The following is a 17,477-nucleotide window of genomic DNA, read 5'->3' as shown; positions in this document are numbered from 1 at the left end:
CTTCTCTTCTGAAGGAAACGCTACAGAGCCCTTTTATCAATCACAATTATAGCACATGCAATGGGCCTTTTATCACTAGGCTGTCTGCACTATCACTTTTCAATATACTCCGAAGCAAATCCTTGCAAGATAGGATTTTATTAGCTTTTATAATGTCATTTATAATGCTATGGTTTTTTTCTGCAAACAGTTCAAAACAAAACTGGTCTTGCTGTAGTCAATGAAAGTTTACTCACTTCCTGGTGAATAACTACAATTTACAATATTTTAGGAATGGTAAAATCAAGAATGTCTTCAAGTTTAAAAACCAGAAATTTTTTTTTTTTAAAGTTTTGTTTTCTGTACTGAGTTTGATCAGAGGGGGAAAAAAAAGAAGAATTTGCACACCCAAACAGTTAGACAAAAGTAAAAGTTAAAATCCGAATAGAAAAATTGATGCCTAATACACATTTAGTATAAGTTTCAGACCATCAGTCTGCAGAAGCAACAAAGACTGACGTTTAAAACCATACCACATTTATCACATTCTAAGCAACACTCCCCTGTAAGTTTCTACACACCCAGACAAAAGTTTATTTTGAAGGTACTAAACACTAAATGTGTTAAAAGCAATAAATTTTTAACTTAAAAAAGCCATGGCCAATGGTTTTTAATACTTGATTATCCTTTGTCACTGAATGATTCAATTATTTTAATATTCTTTAGCATAGCTGCAATGACACCGGAATGCTTATGTGAACACAGTACAAACTTCCATGTAGATAATCCTTTAGTCTGAACAACTCTTGTTCACAGCAATGCCAAGGGTACTAGCTAATGGGTTTTAAAACATGATTTCTAGCATGCAAGTATTGGATACTTGAGCACATGTACATCCTTTAGAAAGTAATTCTGGCAATGTTCTCTTACAAGCAGCTCTTTTGCCATGGTAGATGCACTCTATTTCTTTTGACCTTCCTTCCTATTAAGGCTACATGATCATGGGCAAACTCCTGCTCAGTTCTGTAGATATTTTTTCCTTATTATATGAAGAACTTTTCAAAAACATCCTGCCGGAAAACTTACAATATTCTGCAATTTTAGCTTAAATAATTTTATGGATCAATTGAAGCTGCTACTGGTAACTGGGAAACAAAAATTTATGGCAATTCAGGAAGAACCTTTCTCTCATTTTCTTCAAAGCTCTGTTTTGAGGTACTACATGATCAGTCTTCATTGATCTCAGCAAACAGATTCCTCCAGCTTTGAATTAGACTAAATCCTACAGGCAATGAAAAAACCTAGTCCCAAAACACAGGTTTACATATGCTTTATATGACAAGGACACTTTCCTATGCTTAGCAAAATGATCATACAATTTTCTGTTGCTTCCTGCCTTCATTCACACTGAAGCCAGGTGTCCATAGTTGCATCACATAACAATGGGAAGACCCCTGCAGTAACTAATAATAAGAATAAATTGCTTTTTATCAACATGAGGCAGGCTCACTTCTATAATATGATGTAAAATGCAAAGAGCATCCTTTCAGTTTCTTTTCTTAGCAGTTCTCCATTTTCTGTTGTTATCATAAGTGATACTGTCATGGCAGTTGTGATATTCAGAATAGAAAATGGAAGCAAAAAAAAATCATGACCAGGCAACAAACCTAAATGATACCAAACACACACACAGCATGGCTGCTCTTCAACATGCTTCAGAGATGCTGTCCCAACCTAACAGCAGCTGACTGGGGGGCAGGGCCAGCAAATATGGAAATGGGGTCAAAAAGAGAGAAGCTAGCAGGGCATCTCCAGCACTAATGCAGGAGAGAGCTAGATCTTCTGTGAGTGAGCTCATGTCTGAGCCAAGGACAACCAGGAGAGCCGCTGGGAGAGGGGCAATAATGGCAGGGGTCCTAGTGATGCTGGGGGTGCTCTTGAACAGCTAGCTTGGGAAATAGCTGTGATTTTGGCTGCCAGGTCCACTTGAGCTTCCTCCAGCACAGCCCTATTTGGAATCATTCAGTAACATATGGAAGGAAGCAATGAATCCATATTCACAGAGGTGGAAAATCAGAGCATGACAGTGCAGCATTTTCTCAAGTACCTGTGGGGTTTTTTTGGGCAAGATACCCCGGGATCAGAAACTTCAACCCTACCTGTCTGACTTAATGTACAAAAGAAGTCAGTATCAATACAGAAGCTTGACTGATGTAGTTTCAGAAAACTAGCACATACCTATCCTTCACTAATCAGTCATGATTTAATTTAGAGCCAGTAATCAGTAATCGATTACTTGTACAATGTAACCACAACTTCAGTCCTGGCTGGAAAGCAATTTTTTTCAGAGACACAAGTAACTTCAGTTGTAGAGATGGTTCACACTGCTAGGTTAAAAGAAAAAAAAAAGCCTTGAGAACTTACCACTGAGGTAAGAGCCATTTGAAAACTGTAGATTCTTGCAAGGCCAAAGTCAGCTAACTTTATCTGCCCATTGCTGGTTACAAGGATATTTTGAGGTTTCAGGTCCCGATGCACCACACGATGAGAATGCAGAAAATCCAGTCCCCGAAACAGCTGAAGCATCATATCCTACATATAAAGAAGAAATTAATATGCAATTATCAAGAGGAAGTGCCAGGCAGAGAAGCAAACTCTTTGTCGTAATCTGCAAAACTAATTTACTAAATATCAACCTAAATATGTGCACAGGAGATAAAACCAACTAATAATATAAAATGGACAGGATGTTGTTACAACCTGTTGAACAGGTATCCTTAGTGTATTGTTTCTAGTTGAACTGAAGCTGATTGACAGAAGTATTAAGATTAGTCAATATACTTAGAAGAAATAGCAAAAGTATGTCTGTAAATCCCAGGATAACTTTAGAAGAATGCTGTTCAAGTAAAAAAAATACATAGTAACTTTTTTTTAAACTTTAAACCACACACCACTTTCCATCTCACTAGTTTATGCTTTGTCCTGCCCCAGTGAAGTGAAATTTTATCACTCATTTCAACAGGCACAAAGATCTGTTTCAATCAGAAAAACCGTTTAAATGACAAACTTCCCAGGATTTAATGTTATAGAGGGAAAAAGTTCACTTGGCAAAACCTATTGTGCAGAATTTACTGAATAGTACAGAAACTATCTTTAGATGAAAGTTTAGCACTAAATTAGTGTAATAATAATAACTAACAGTTCTCGTTTTTCTTTCTGTTTTGTTATAGTGATACAATCTTCCTTGACATTTCCACAGCTGAAGAAACTATTTGATCTATACTCATGTTTTGACACTAATCTTAGTAATGTGAAAAGAATGAACCAACAGACTCAAAACCAAATACTAGAAATCCCCTGAATTCCAAATTAGAATTATAATGTCAACTTGAGAATTATATTTGCAAAACAGGCAGTTACAAGAAGATGCTGCAACAAGAAAGAAACCAACCAGACAAAGTTTATTTTCTGTATGCACTTGACCTGAGCTCATGAAACTTCAGTTCTATGTTTGCTGGTGACATATGCCCTTTCCATAAGCCATGCAGCAGGGTGTCTGCCAATCCTGTTATTAGCAACCAATATGATCTTGGAGAGGGCGTGGCATGAAATATGAGAAAAGGGAAGAAGGCTAAATTGAAGTTGGTTCCTTTTGTTCTTCTCTATGGACTTGGGCATGTTTCAAGTAAATATTCAAGGCACTATTAAAAGGAACTATATCTGAAAATGCATTTAAAAATAGCTCAAAACATTCAAATTGATAATACCGCTTTAGTTGGATGCATTTTTAAGGGACACTTTACAGACACTGCTATATAATTTAACACAAAATTATTATTTTCCCGTAATGTTCCCTGATCATCTTTACAGAAAATGTTATAAAATGTATAGATATTAAGGTTGGAAGCTCTAACCTGACCTCTGATAGAAGATGGCCACCTCTGTATATAGCCTGCTCATAAATAAATAAAAGTTTTTATTTGAAGACTCTGATGATGGAGATTCTACAGTGGAGCTATGGATGCTGTGACAGCATTTAATTATTATCACCTCTGAAGGATGGTGGTAAACCGAGAACCCCATTTCCTGTTAGCTGATGCCTTTTATTTCCTTTGCTTCCCCAGAAAAAATTGAGATCTGATAATTTCAATAACTGGTATAATACAGATTACATCTTTAAAACAAAGTGTATTTAATCCTCTTATAATTATGTTATTTTCCTTTGCAGTTCAGAAATTTGCGTAAGAACTAGGACTACAGCTCTGTGGGTTTCATTCGTCAGCAGAATTAATACATGTCCTATCTTCTCACTCCCTGTCATTATAACTTATATCAAAATTCAACAGTCTGGATCAGTCTTGCAGATGTGAAGAACACACCAAGAACATTGAAGTGTATGGTTATTTTAAGTACGAACTTGATTGAATTTGGGCCTATTTTTACTTTTTTATTCCAGGTAGACATAATATTGAATAAGAAAATCATTTAAAGAACTGAAGGATTAGTCAGTAGACCCTGGCAACTCCCTTTTTGGTGACATTTATGCACCCCACTCATTTGTCAAGTATGTAAACTCATTCCTGCAGTTACCAAACATATCAAGAATATTTTTTCCTATAACTGATGCTGGTTTTGTTTCGACTTTCTTCCTCAAGCACAGCAAACACACTTCTGCTCTGTTCATAGCAAGTTGCAAGCAGTCTTCTCCAGGCACAGGTAAAAGAAGAAAATATTTGAAAATGGAAAGTGATTTATCTTTCCCTCCCTTCATAGGACTCAAGAGATGAATATCATTTACAGAAGTTCTTTTTACACAGAAAAAATTAGATGGGCTGCAGAAAACCAGAAAACTGTAAATTTAAAAGGTGTTAGAAAGAAGAAAAACTGAGGGGGAAAAAATGCTGTATTTTCTCTTCCAGGAAATCCAGAGTTAGTCCATCTAGGCTATTCTCTAGTATTCATTTTGGACTGTTGATTATGTTTATTACTTACTATTACAGGTATGAACAGATTTCAGTTTAAAATTATGTTGGAAGAACAGCCCGGAGATTCATGTGTGTAAAGAAGGGTGTTTGGATGCAAAAAGACTTTTTGGTATTTTTGATTCATTTTTATCCTGTTTTTAAATTCCCAGCAACTTAGGAAAAGAGCAGAAGCCAAAATCATGACATGGGCTTATTATTACGCATTTTAAATAGAGTCCCAAATAGTACAGCCTAGAATTTGATACTTATTTGCACAAATGGATTTTCAATACCAAAGCAAATAAAAGAGAGAACTTTTAAATTGCTTTTTTATCCATAATGAATGATTAATTTTGTGCTGTACACAAGCCTAGTCAAAAACCATTAGGCCTCACATTTGAGAAATGACTTCATTCTCTTGCTCAGCCACTTGTAAGAAACATCAGATTCAGTCTGGGCTGTGTGCTTTCTTTGACACTGTAACTAACACCAGAAGATACTAACCTTTGCTAGTAAATTGGATAAAAGCCGTAAACATGCACAAGCCAGATCACTACCTAATTAAATCAGGATAATTCCACTCATCTGACGGAAATGGATCCATTTTTATTAGTGATGAATACCCAGTATTATCTCAATTACTATGATCTAGAAATAACTACAAGAGAGTCTTCATGTGCCTCAAGGATTAGTTTTTTCCATGTCTGCTTTTCACTGAGAAATTTTCTGTGGTAGATAGGCATACTGCACTTCAGAATTACTGATAAAATCATATTTCAAAAGTTAATTGAAAAGTGATCAATTCTATTCCACAAACAAGAAGTTTCATGCCTTAGGAGATTAATGGAACAAGCTCTAATGAGTCATGATCAAACCTCTCCTGACGTCTATCAGATGTTCTTTGGATAGTGCATGTTTACAAACACAAGACACAGAATGTGCCTGTTGTTTCAGACTACACAGTTCTGTAATGCTCTAATATTACAAAACCTATGATGGTTGCCGTTGCTCAAGTTGAAGATATGTACATTATCCCACTGTGGTTATGTTCAGACAATCATGGCTTTACAATTTCTTCCTTTTCAGGCTACATTTTCAATGCAGTCTATGCAGAAATCTAAAATACTTATCTGTAACTGGAAAACTGAGCTATTTTGGGATGCAACAAACAAACACACTTTCTTTAGAGGCAAATATGTAGCTTTAATTTTTGTAAAAGCCTCATAATGGAAACAGGAGCAAAATTTGTTGTGGATATGCTGCATCTTTGCCTGTTCCACCATATATGGTATCAACAATGATTGCTCGGTCTGATATTTACTGAATTTATCAGCAGTGAAGTCAGGACCAAATTACGATGAACTTTTCAAGCAACACCGTATTATGTCATGAGTCTCAATAATGCACAGAAGTACATTCTGCATATTCTTCCTCTAGCATCAAGGAGGATGGGGCTAGGCTTGGGCGAGGCTGAGCAGCTGCTGCTATCTTTGCCAAAGGGAGCTTCACAGCACACACTTCCCCACTCAGGGGCAGCAGGAGCAAAAAGCCCTGACTTCCTACAGACTTCTGTCTCCACCTTGTCCTATCCCCTCTTGACTCTATCTTTCACTGACCCCTCTTAATCTTCCTCCAGCATCTGATCCCTAAATCCCTTCCAAGCCATTGGCTTTCAAATACCACTCTGATTCTTTAAGAGTCACCAACCTTTTTGACTTGCAAAGAAAATACCTGTGAGTTATCTGCAGTAACTTACTACTTGTTTAAGACCAGCCAGATTCTCTGGAGGAGGACTCTACCTGCCTAACCCAAAAGAGGATGGCATGGCTTTTGACAGAACATTCAAATATCTACTCAAAGAAAAAAGAAACTGTGAAGTTGGTTGTGGTGTTGGTGCCTGGGCACCAGCAGCCAGGACTGCAGGGGCCTCTGTCAGGGGACACCATGGGCTGTCTCCTGCCAGACACACTCAGCTCCAGCCAGCTCTGTCAGATCCACTGCAGTGTATGGCTGGGCCTATCAGACAGGACAGTGGTGCTTCTGTGAAAACAAAACTAAGAAAGGGAAGAAAAAGATGGAGGAAAAGAGGAAAAGGGAACAAAAGGAGTGAGAAACAGCACAGGAAACACCAAGGTGAGAGGAGGAGGAAGAGAAGTAAGAGGAGAAAGAGGAGATACTCCATGGTGGAGCAGATATCCACACTGCAGCCCGTGGAGGACCTACACTAGAGCAGGCAGATATTCCTGAGGAAACTGCAGCCTGTGGAAAGGACCTAGGCTGGAGCAGGTAGAAAGTGTGAGGAGGAAGGAGCAGGAGAGAGGAGCTGCTATGGACTGATCACAACCCCTCACGCTCCATTCTCCTGTACTGCTCGGGTTGAGGACAGTCAGAAGTGATGTGTAGCCTGCAAAAAGACAGGGGAAGGTGTGATTTGAACATCTGTCTTTTTTCACCACCATCTGAATTAGCAATTCAATATCTATCTTGACTGGTATTGAACTAAGTTGATTTTCTCCAAGATGAGTCTATTTTGCCTATGATGTGACTGATAAGCAATTTCTGTTCTCTCAGACTATGAGCCTTCCTGCTTCTTGTTCTTTTCTACTTTCTGTAGCTGAAGTGGGGGAAGTGAGTGAGCTCCTGGGTGGAAGTTTGACTGCTGGGCTAGGCTAACCCACAACCGTGGTAAAGGCATGAATGCTACATTTTGTCTTGGTAAAGGGGAACACAGTAAGATGCAACCTGAAGGAAAACACCAAAGTAATATGACTTCAGAAGACACATGCACCCCAAGGTAACATACACTTATGACTGGCTGCTTGTTATGTGAAGCTCAAACTCTTCCTCCATTGGCTACTACATGAAGAAAGAAAAACCTTTAACCAGATTGCTCTTTGTTACGGTGATAGGACTTCCTAATACCAAATAAAAGCAATGCAGTAAAGAGCCTTGTCAACAATAACAGACCCTAAATTTATACTAACACGTGCTTTGTATGGCTTTTTTTTGTTTTTTTCTACCTGCCTATTTTCCTCTTCCTGCTCAATTTCTGTGCTAACATTTTGTAAAGCACAACAATCCTTTGAAATCTCCTAATGTTTCTCCTACTTTTCTATGGAGTATCTCATGCAGCTGCACAACAACCTGCATCCTTCACCCAGAGTTTCTGTCTATCTGTAACTCATTTTTCTCCTTTTGCTGAGCAGAATGCAATGTCCCTATTTTGGGTGGCAGGTGTTGGGATACTCATCCTGAACATTTCCTGTAGGAGTGTTTGCGTAAAAGGCGACCACAAGTGTAAACAAAGGAGATGAGTTTTAGACAGCAATGTGTAATGAATAAGTCAAGGCAGTGTGATGAAAAGGCTCACTGGCTCTCACTGAAACAGGACGTTCTCTGAGCAAAAGGGGAGCAGGATGAGGCTTCCTTCATATCCTACAGGATTATACAGAACTACAGAACCCTCAACCATCATAATGCTTTCAATTTAAAGAGTGATTTTAAACATGATGGAATGAAAGTTTAAAGAGTTATCACATTCTCTGAGGCCCATTTCTGAAGCAGAATAATTACAGCACTTCTATGGTTATGCTTTGTAACAAACAGTCAACATTAATTAATGCCAAAAAAACAATGGCATTCCTGAGGAATTACACAGTACAGATCCATGAATAGCAAAAGACATGATTAATGTTGTTACACTGAATCCCAAAGGCATTAGCAATAATGTAGTGATTCCCTGTTAAATGCAGTGATTTTCTTTTTTAACTCTTGTCCTCACACTGCGCTGGGAACCCATCACACCAGCCTATCTAGAATGCCATGACTGTGATGGTGGGGGCAGACATGCAATCTGCCACTGTCTGCAGAGCTGCAGGATGCTCCTCTCCATGCAGCTGTCTGGGTGCAGTGGCTGGGACACAGTAAGAGCAGACAGATCCCTGCCTTTGTGCCCCGTTCCTTCTCTCAGGAGAAAGCTATTCTGCTCAGTCTCCCTGCAGGGCATTCAGAAAGGGGAGGAGGCGGCTGCGCTCTCTGCCTTCTCCTAACCACACTACAGCTTCTCAGGAGTCATCCATGATCCAACTCAATATACAGGATATAAAGCTCTTAATTTTCCTTACATTGGGCAACAGTTTATCTCAGAGTAGTTCTATTCCTTTTCATGAAAGTATTCACATGGTTAAGGGTCATTCCTCATCAGAGAAGGCTGTTGTGATATTCCTGTCAATGAACTGCAGAGTACCAAGACAATGTGAACTTCACAGCATGTTCAATTTAAATATGTTGATTGTTTTGATAAGAAAACAATACATTCAAATGATCCACTCAGTTAGCCATGTTAATCAACCTTACTATACAAGATAAAACATTAGTTTTCTGTTCATAGAGTAAAATGCTGTGCAGAGCAAAATACAGCCAATTCATTTAGTGCATTATTAATATCTGCCAAGCACACACAAGGAATTAGTCTAATAGTTGTTGGAGTTTTGTATGTTGATACCCTAAAGGTAAACAATCTATTGGAAAATAATTAGCAATTATATATATTTTTAAATATGAAGTAAAATAGTAGTGCAATTACCTCTGAATTGTAAAATTATTTTAATCATATCAGAGATACTTTAATACACTCAGAGTAGATTAAAAGATATTTTAAAATATATTCTGATAAACAGTCTCTAATCTATTTTAAACAACTTTTGTAAGAAAGAAAGCACAGATCACGCAAGGGATTCTGGATTATCCAATTGTTAGGATGAAGAACCCTATGGACATGCATACTCACAAAAATATGCATGTATGTATACACGCATTTTAATGTTTTGAATAATCCCATTAAAGGCAATGCTATCTATGGTAGCCCACTGCAATAAACACTGAAACAAATATAGCTAAGTTGTCTTGTTTTTTGTTTTGTTGGTTTTCTGTTTTTTTATTTGTTTTTTTTTTTAATGGCTAGAACTGTTTGTGTAGCAATTTAAAAGGTACAATACCTGAACGCATAGAGATTCTAAAACACTGTTTTGAAGACTATTTTGGTTGCTACTGGAAGTAGCAAGGTAACCACGATTAGGAAGTCCTTTAAATTACTGTGAAATACAATAGTCAGTCAACTAGTTCACAGCCAGACTAGTGGCAAATGTCACTATTATTCACAGACCTGCCTGTGTATCATGAACATTATATGTCAGTCTCAGGCAAAAGTACCACAACTGTGCACAAAATTTAGGAAAAATACAAAATTTTAACTAAATTATAGAGACCCATGGAAAAAAAGGCTTTGAAAAGCTCTCCGGTTTAACAATACTATTGCATTGCCATAAGTTTATGATTGAATTTTATGTATATATATCATAGCTTTCAGTATACTGAGGCACTATTTTCCTTCATGGTCGTACTCCTGTGTGTACACTGAATTCAATTCATAGCCACCACAGCAGGTTTAACATGTCCTGGTCCCTCTGTCAACTGTCCCTTCTGAGTTAGAAAAGAACCACTGAATTTGCACTGCTGCAGAAGAACCTGAACAAGCATATTTTGAAGTGCTCCAAACACTCCTCAAACACCAGAGCTCACCGGCAGCAGAGGCAACATAATTAAGACTAGATTACGACAACAGATGCACCTGACTGTGTTCAAGGAACTGCTCTGAGGAACCTTCTGTCTGCCCTCCTTAAGGATTAATATTTTAGGGGTCATTAAAAGTTTCAGCCCAAGTACATGTCTGTTTTACCACTATCTTAATAGTGCCAGATTTCCACGCTGATCTCAGTACCTGTGAACCAAAGACCAAATATGACACGTCTACTTAACATCTATGGGACACCTATGTAAATGCACGTGCCTGGGCACACACGTGGACGCAGACTATTTAAGTATATATAAGTCTTTCCACATAATTTTCTAATTTTATAGTTCAACACCCGTCGAGTCATTTTGCAATTTAGATCTTTCAAGTTTTACTTTTTCCTCTGCTATTTTTTATATTTGATGAGAAGAATATGCATGACTGAAAGGAAACCTATATAATTATTGTCCTACTTACTTATGTTCGGTCAGTCGGTGTACCAAAAATTCCTATCAAAGTGGAAGTACCAGACATGCAAATGCAACATACAGTATCTCCTATCTGGCTACCGGTGTTTTTAAGATAAAATACATGCAAATTCAATGAGAACAGAGGGGAAACTTGCTTTAACAACCTGATAGAAATTGGCAAATGTGGCACTGTTAGCAAGACCTCTACTGTATATGAAAATTTTATAGCAGGTAAATGTGACTGTGATTAATAGTCTTTTTCACTGCTCAAACCTTTCCACTCTTTGTGCTCTGTAGAAAAACCAACAGAAGGCATAGCTATTAACAGAATTTATGGATCTGAGACAAGATAAGCAAAAAACCCAGATTTTTTTCCTGTATCTCTGGATGATATCATCACAGTTTTGTACATCCCCAAATACTTTCTGGGAAACTTCCTTTCTTTTAATACAAGTTTTTTATAACTGTATTGAGACAGCTGTTTCTCACAGAGCTTCCTGGTTTGACAAGTTCTTACACACTCAGTTCTTTTATTCCTCATACCATCTAAAAAAAAGATGAGGACTAAAATGAACTGAGGAATCCTCCAAACTCTTTACTGGTCTTCACCCAACTGGTAAGTTCCACACAAATGACTTAGCACCTGTGATTTGTATGCATTGGCTCTGAAGCCCCTTCCAGCACATGTCTAGAGACTGACAACAGCCCAAATTTGGTATCTAAGCGTCACAGCAGGTCCAACTGGATAGCTGGGGCAGAGCTGCAGTTTGAATTCTGGAACACACTTTTCATATAATTCCAGCATCTTTAGTAGTCACGTTTCTCAACAGGACAAATCATATTCTTCCTTCGACTGATGTTGTGAGCCTCTTCTGAGGTAAAAGCCAGACTTAAACTTGACTAACTCAATCTGTTCTGGAGCACTGTGCATACACCCCTATCTCTATCACCTCTCAGTAGAGCTTAGTACTTTCAGTTTTTAAAAAAGATTTTTGATTGCTCCTAATAGTATATATTTCCTTCTCTCATTGTGGGACATCATTACCACTTCCTCTTCACAGTCTTTGTTTCTGCATTCCCCATCTGTATTTTGGGACCTCCTAAGCTGATCATCACTTGTTGCAATCCTTGTGGAAGCTCTCCTGACGTAATTAGATAAATCAGTCCATCCAGAAAATCTACAAAGCTGGATGTGACTCCCCTTAACTACTTCAGTATGCTTTTGAGAGGAGTTCACAGAAATCACTCTCTCACTCCCAGCTAGAATCTACAAACTACAGTAAATTATCAATCACTGATGAGTGGATTCTTCTCCAGTGCCTCTCACACCACTCCTTACAAGGAATGGCATCAACCCTTTTCCCTTCAGACCAACCCTTTTCCCTAAAGAAGAATGCTGCTCAAGCAGTACTATAGCTCTTCACCAGCACCTTCCTGACACTGCCGGTCATAATACCTCTCTAATTTACTCAAACTGCATGAAGGGTTAAAATATGGCATATGTTGACAGACAACACTCCTTGCTAACAGGAAAGACATGTTGCTGTGGGGCCCAGATCTCGGCTTCTCCTTCCCTGCAGCTGTCTGTGGATAGCAGCTAATTGTATCCACTTGTTTAACCTCGGGGATAATGTCTGGAGGGGACCAAGTGCCACAGGCATACTTTTTTTTTTTAACGGTCATTTCCTCTCTGGTGTAACTTGCATGACAGCATGTGACAAGCAGAAATTAATGGGGACACTGCTGTGCCAATACCTCTTGAATTGCTTTGACACTGGCTGCAGGCTGCCTGCTTGGCCACCCAGCCAAGACCTCACATGAAATGTGGCAAGGGGCCCACAGCTCTATTCACTAACAAGCCAGCTGGTCAGTGATTAGAAAGCTGAAACAATGCTGTGCACATACATCAAGAAAAATGCTTTACAAACAGCTTCGGACTTAGGAGGTAAAGTCTCCCAGAAGAGTAAATCTGTAAATTTTTCTTAGGGACTGCTAACTTAAGCTAACATTAGAGATAACATGGAAGGCCCTGGAAGATGACTCCCTACTCTGTCACCTAAGCACAAGAAAGGCTAACCCAAGAACAAAGACTAACATCTTGATGTGCTCAAAATCACATGCAAACATCTTAGACCACATGGATTCTGGTCCAGAGGAGCATTCAAATTATGTAAATACATAGAGATTTATGACAGACTACTTTTCCTAATGGTCATCAACACCTTGGCAACAATACTGACATTTCTACAGAAATTCTCATAGGATTTGTCTGCTGTGTTTACACTGATTTGTTTATACACTGATACATAACAACAAAGGATGAGACTTCAGAAGCATCCCAGAGGATTTGGATGATCAGATCTCATACACCCAAGGCAGCTTTGTACCTTTCAGCCTAGACTTTTTTAAAAACTGTCAAATCCTTGGCTAGACACAAAAGGCTCAAGAACATTGTTCCTTTAATTTCTCTCTTCACTTGCTTTTTTAAATACTAGCCACTAGAAATGCATGGGCTCTTGATGAAACACCTGCATGGTAACAAGAAAGTAAGTTACGATTTTTTAAAACTGAGAAAAAAAGCAGTCAAAAGGATCCTAGTGATCAAAAACATAACCATCATTTGAAATCAATAAAATTTGGGTAGCTAATTCCTATGGCTTCTTCACAATTATAAACTCATTCTAGCAATTTTTGTTTAATGGAAAACTTGTTTAAACATTATAATACAGGCTTGACCAATTTCTTGATATATAAGCAAATGTATTTTGTGGCATATACAGATACATAAGGGCTCAAGGCCCTGTAAAAGAGGCTAGACAGTAGAGTCACTTTTTTGAATTAGAAACTGGGGTTACTGAAGAGTTTGGACTTAATAGTGCTTCCATCATGAATGACACCTGCATGCTGAGGAAGAAGATGACCTCGTATTAGGCACAGCCAAAGTCCAATGAAGTCATGGGGACTCTATCCATCAAAGACCTGAGCTTGTCCCACTGCTTTTTAATATTTCCATTCTCCTTCCACACTCACTGCAACTAACAGGACCTTCAGAGAGATGCAGCCAACCTTCTCTGAGACAAAAATGACACCAGACATCAAAATACTGCTATTCTCTAAAGTTAGACACTTTTAATAAATAGTTAACAGTTTTTATTAGGAAAGTAAGGAGGTAATCTCTTCCTAATCTCTCCAGGGAATACATAATAAACAAAAGCTCAGTTGTGTACTTTTTAAGTCACTTTTCACTTTTGGGGGTTTTTCTGGCTTGTAAGGTACTTAAGTACACAGCAGAAGAATCGTGATGCTTGTCAGTGCTGTACAATGCACAACACTGGGGCCTACTACCACCTGAGCTCTAGTCACAGGAGTGCACTTAACTTTGCTGCCTCTCTTGCTCCATATTATAAATTCAGGGATAATGGTTAACTAATTCATGAGTGTTGCAAAGATTAACTGGTTAATGTTTGTTAAATACTCTAAAGAACTAGAATTTGCTTTCAGTTGTAAAGGCTTAACAACCTTCAAGAAAATCAAGGATATACAGAAGAGGAAAGATATATTTTTTTAAATATAATTTATGGGTATAAATAAGCTTCAAGAAAGAACTGTGAGGGGACAGCTTGCCCAAGAGCTCCAATCCAATGACTTTACATATCATTTTGCAATGCTGTTATAGCGTTGTTTGAGCTGTCAAAATAGTCTTCAGGATGAGAATCTGACTGATGCCTTACTACACCTAAATTAAAAGTAGGGGACAAGACAGTTGATTTTTGGAAGCACTCAGCAGATTGAGTTGTTCTCCATGTTTACAGCAGCAGTTCATTTGCAATTCTATTAACTCGAATTAAAAAAAATAACAGCTCCTGAACCAACAGCTTTGCAAGGGAAACAGGCAAGCACCTCTTCCTACAGACAAGGCACAGAAAAGAGATTTTGCAAGAGAAATTGGGCAAGTACACACAAGTCTTTTGTTTTCACTGAAAGCATGAGAAGTTTGCTGGTAGCACTAGACTACAGGAATGGCTACCCCTTCCATTCCACTTACATTGCCTATCACTTTCTCCTTTCTTTCCATATTTCTTATCTTTTCTTTTACTTCTTTCTTCCCTTCATGAGCCCTGTTGCCCATTCCTGCTCCATCCCCAGTTCTGACCCTTCTCGTCATGCCTGCACTGCATCCCATCCCGCTCAGCCATTTCTTCTACCACACAGTAGGGCCTGTGCTCCTACTCCACCTCTTTGGGTTGCTGTCTCCCACAGGCCAGGTGATAATGAGCAAAGTAGGTCATCAGAAGATGTGAGCTACTAGCATGCCTCATCAGCTCATCTGTGGATTTCAGATACAACAAACTGCAGCAGGAAGAGATGTGACTGTGATGTTTGCTGTGGCTGCAGTGGTGGAAGATGCTGAGTCTTCAGTTACACATTTGCTGAGTCTCTCCAAAGTAACACGTGCCATTGCCCTTCCAGGGCTGAGCAAAATGACATGGATTTACATTAGCACAAATTAGTGTAAACCTTGCCTTGTTTTCTTTTGAACACTTGCCTGATCCTAAAAAAAGGAGGCATCTTCAACTTGCAGTGACACAATAAGCAATGAGTCTACTTATTTCTTAATGTTAACAAAATAGGAAAGAATCAGCTCTACTTTGGGGGTGAGGGGAAAGGTGTAACATGAGTGTCAATAGTCGTCTTGAGAGGGGAGAAGATGGCCTCCAGTGTTTCACAGGCAAAGGATAATCTCTCCCTTCCTTCATCTTCTGAATATTAAACAAAACAAACTCTAAGAGATTTTTAATAAAAAGCCGAAGGTATGTTAGAAGTTAGTGTGCAAAAAGAGCCAATCAATGGAACAAACTGCTTTCATGAAGATGTGCCTTTTAAAAGTAAAGTGTCACAAATCATGCACTTGACAAATGCAGATTGTGAAAAATGCAATATTGCTTCTCAAAAGGGTAACCTGTGACAAGCAGAAAAGCATGCTACTGATTACGTAAGCCAATTGGGAAAATAAAACTACCTATCTTCTTGTGTATCTTCACTATAACCATTCATGGAAAACCTATGAGAATAAAAGTAGCTACCATGAAGACAACCTGGACCACATATGTCTATACTTTGCTGAATCAGGTCCCAGAAAGACAAGTCTTTTGTTTTTCCTCTCACCAACAATAAAATAAATACAAATCATACAATACAATATCAAACTCTATGTTATTCCAAAATTACAGTCAATTAAGTAGAAACAAACTGTATCTTCAGAAGGGCACATGAGAGAGGCTAGGGATCACTATCAAAGGACTTCTGTTTTCTTTTGTTTATTAAATAGCAACTGTATTATTGACTGCAGCTTTGCAAGCTAGTGAGCAGCTGGGTGTAACACATTTCCATGCTGTGTAACCTCTCCTTATGCTTCGTTAGATTCCTTATCAGGACCAGAAGAAAAGAAATCTCTCTGCTATGCTTTTCCTGTGGCAAAGGAAAAGACAAGATGATGACTTTCCAGCTCATTTCACTTGTACAAAGTTCTCATCAATCACCATGGCGTAGGTCTTTGTTATTTTCATTGAAGGACTGTTCTTAGTTTTCTGTCACAATAAAGCGTGACTCCACTAATTAGCAAATCAAGGTTACCTCTACCACATTTGCAAAAGAACAAAATGCAAACATAAGGCTAAAGCTACTTCTGAAATATTTTCCAAGGCCTCAGCTTCACAGAGATAAACCTAAGTCAAGCTAGGTCTAAATTCCTTTCATTGAAACAGAGGTTAAAGAATGAAACACTTAGAGCAGATAATGTAAGGAAGCTAAACTACCCATTTCATCGAGAACCAAAAGTTTTCTGCTTGTTTTGCAACTTTCTGCTCCAGAAACCAAGTAGAGAAAGTGTGGTTTATTTTAATACTAAACTTTCTGTCAAGTATGCATCTCTCTGAAGTTTTGGTTCACTATAGCCCACGCAACTTGGCCTCTATTCTCCTTTTCCTAGTCTTCAATAAGCCCTACAGACATCAGCAGGAATTACGTGAGCAAACTAAAAGAAAGGAAGGGATATCTTCTTCCCGAGGCAAAAACGTAATAAAAAAGTGCTTTGTAAGATGGTCTCTCCTCCTTTAACGTAACCTTTTTCTGTGTATCTTCCTTTTTAGTCTGTGTTGTTTCTCACTGAATGACAGTTATACACAACATACTACTGTAATTACAAGCATACGGCTCAGAGATCGCTGCTGACCTTCTCGAGTCTCAATGTAGACATTTTTATTTAAATACATGAAAGACGTATGTATACTCTTTCATTAACTGCATTTTACATTTGTAATATTCTATGTATTCTTTTGGAACCATTTCCATTAAAATGACGACTTTGGGTTTGGATTTCAGGTATTTCCTTTGTAACACTAAGGGAGGGGTATGTTACTGTCAAAATTTCTCTCTAAAAAGTCCTTGCTAAAATATTTACCCTGCTTGTCAGAACAGGAATATCTGAAGTTA

General features: G+C 38.3%; 1 protein-coding gene across 4 annotated transcripts in view; it reads right to left on the bottom strand.

Annotated features, from left to right (window-relative positions):
• Positions 1–17,477, bottom strand: part of CDK6 (cyclin dependent kinase 6) — a 166,621-nt gene that overhangs the window by 73,818 nt on the left and 75,326 nt on the right. For all 4 annotated transcript variants that reach the window (XM_051802194.1, XM_051802192.1, XM_051802196.1 and 1 more), the window contains exon 4: positions 2,404–2,571. In XM_051802194.1, the coding sequence (XP_051658154.1) occupies positions 2,404–2,571 (168 nt within the window). The remainder of the gene's footprint in view (positions 1–2,403; positions 2,572–17,477) is intronic.

Source organism: Manacus candei, unplaced genomic scaffold (assembly GCF_025592945.1).
Source record: "Manacus candei isolate 608988 ecotype Guabito, Panama unplaced genomic scaffold, ASM2559294v1 h1tg000056l, whole genome shotgun sequence".
Taxonomy (NCBI): domain Eukaryota; kingdom Metazoa; phylum Chordata; class Aves; order Passeriformes; family Pipridae; genus Manacus; species Manacus candei.
Note: the sequence above shows the minus strand (reverse complement) of the source record. Positions and strands in the feature narration are given on the sequence as shown.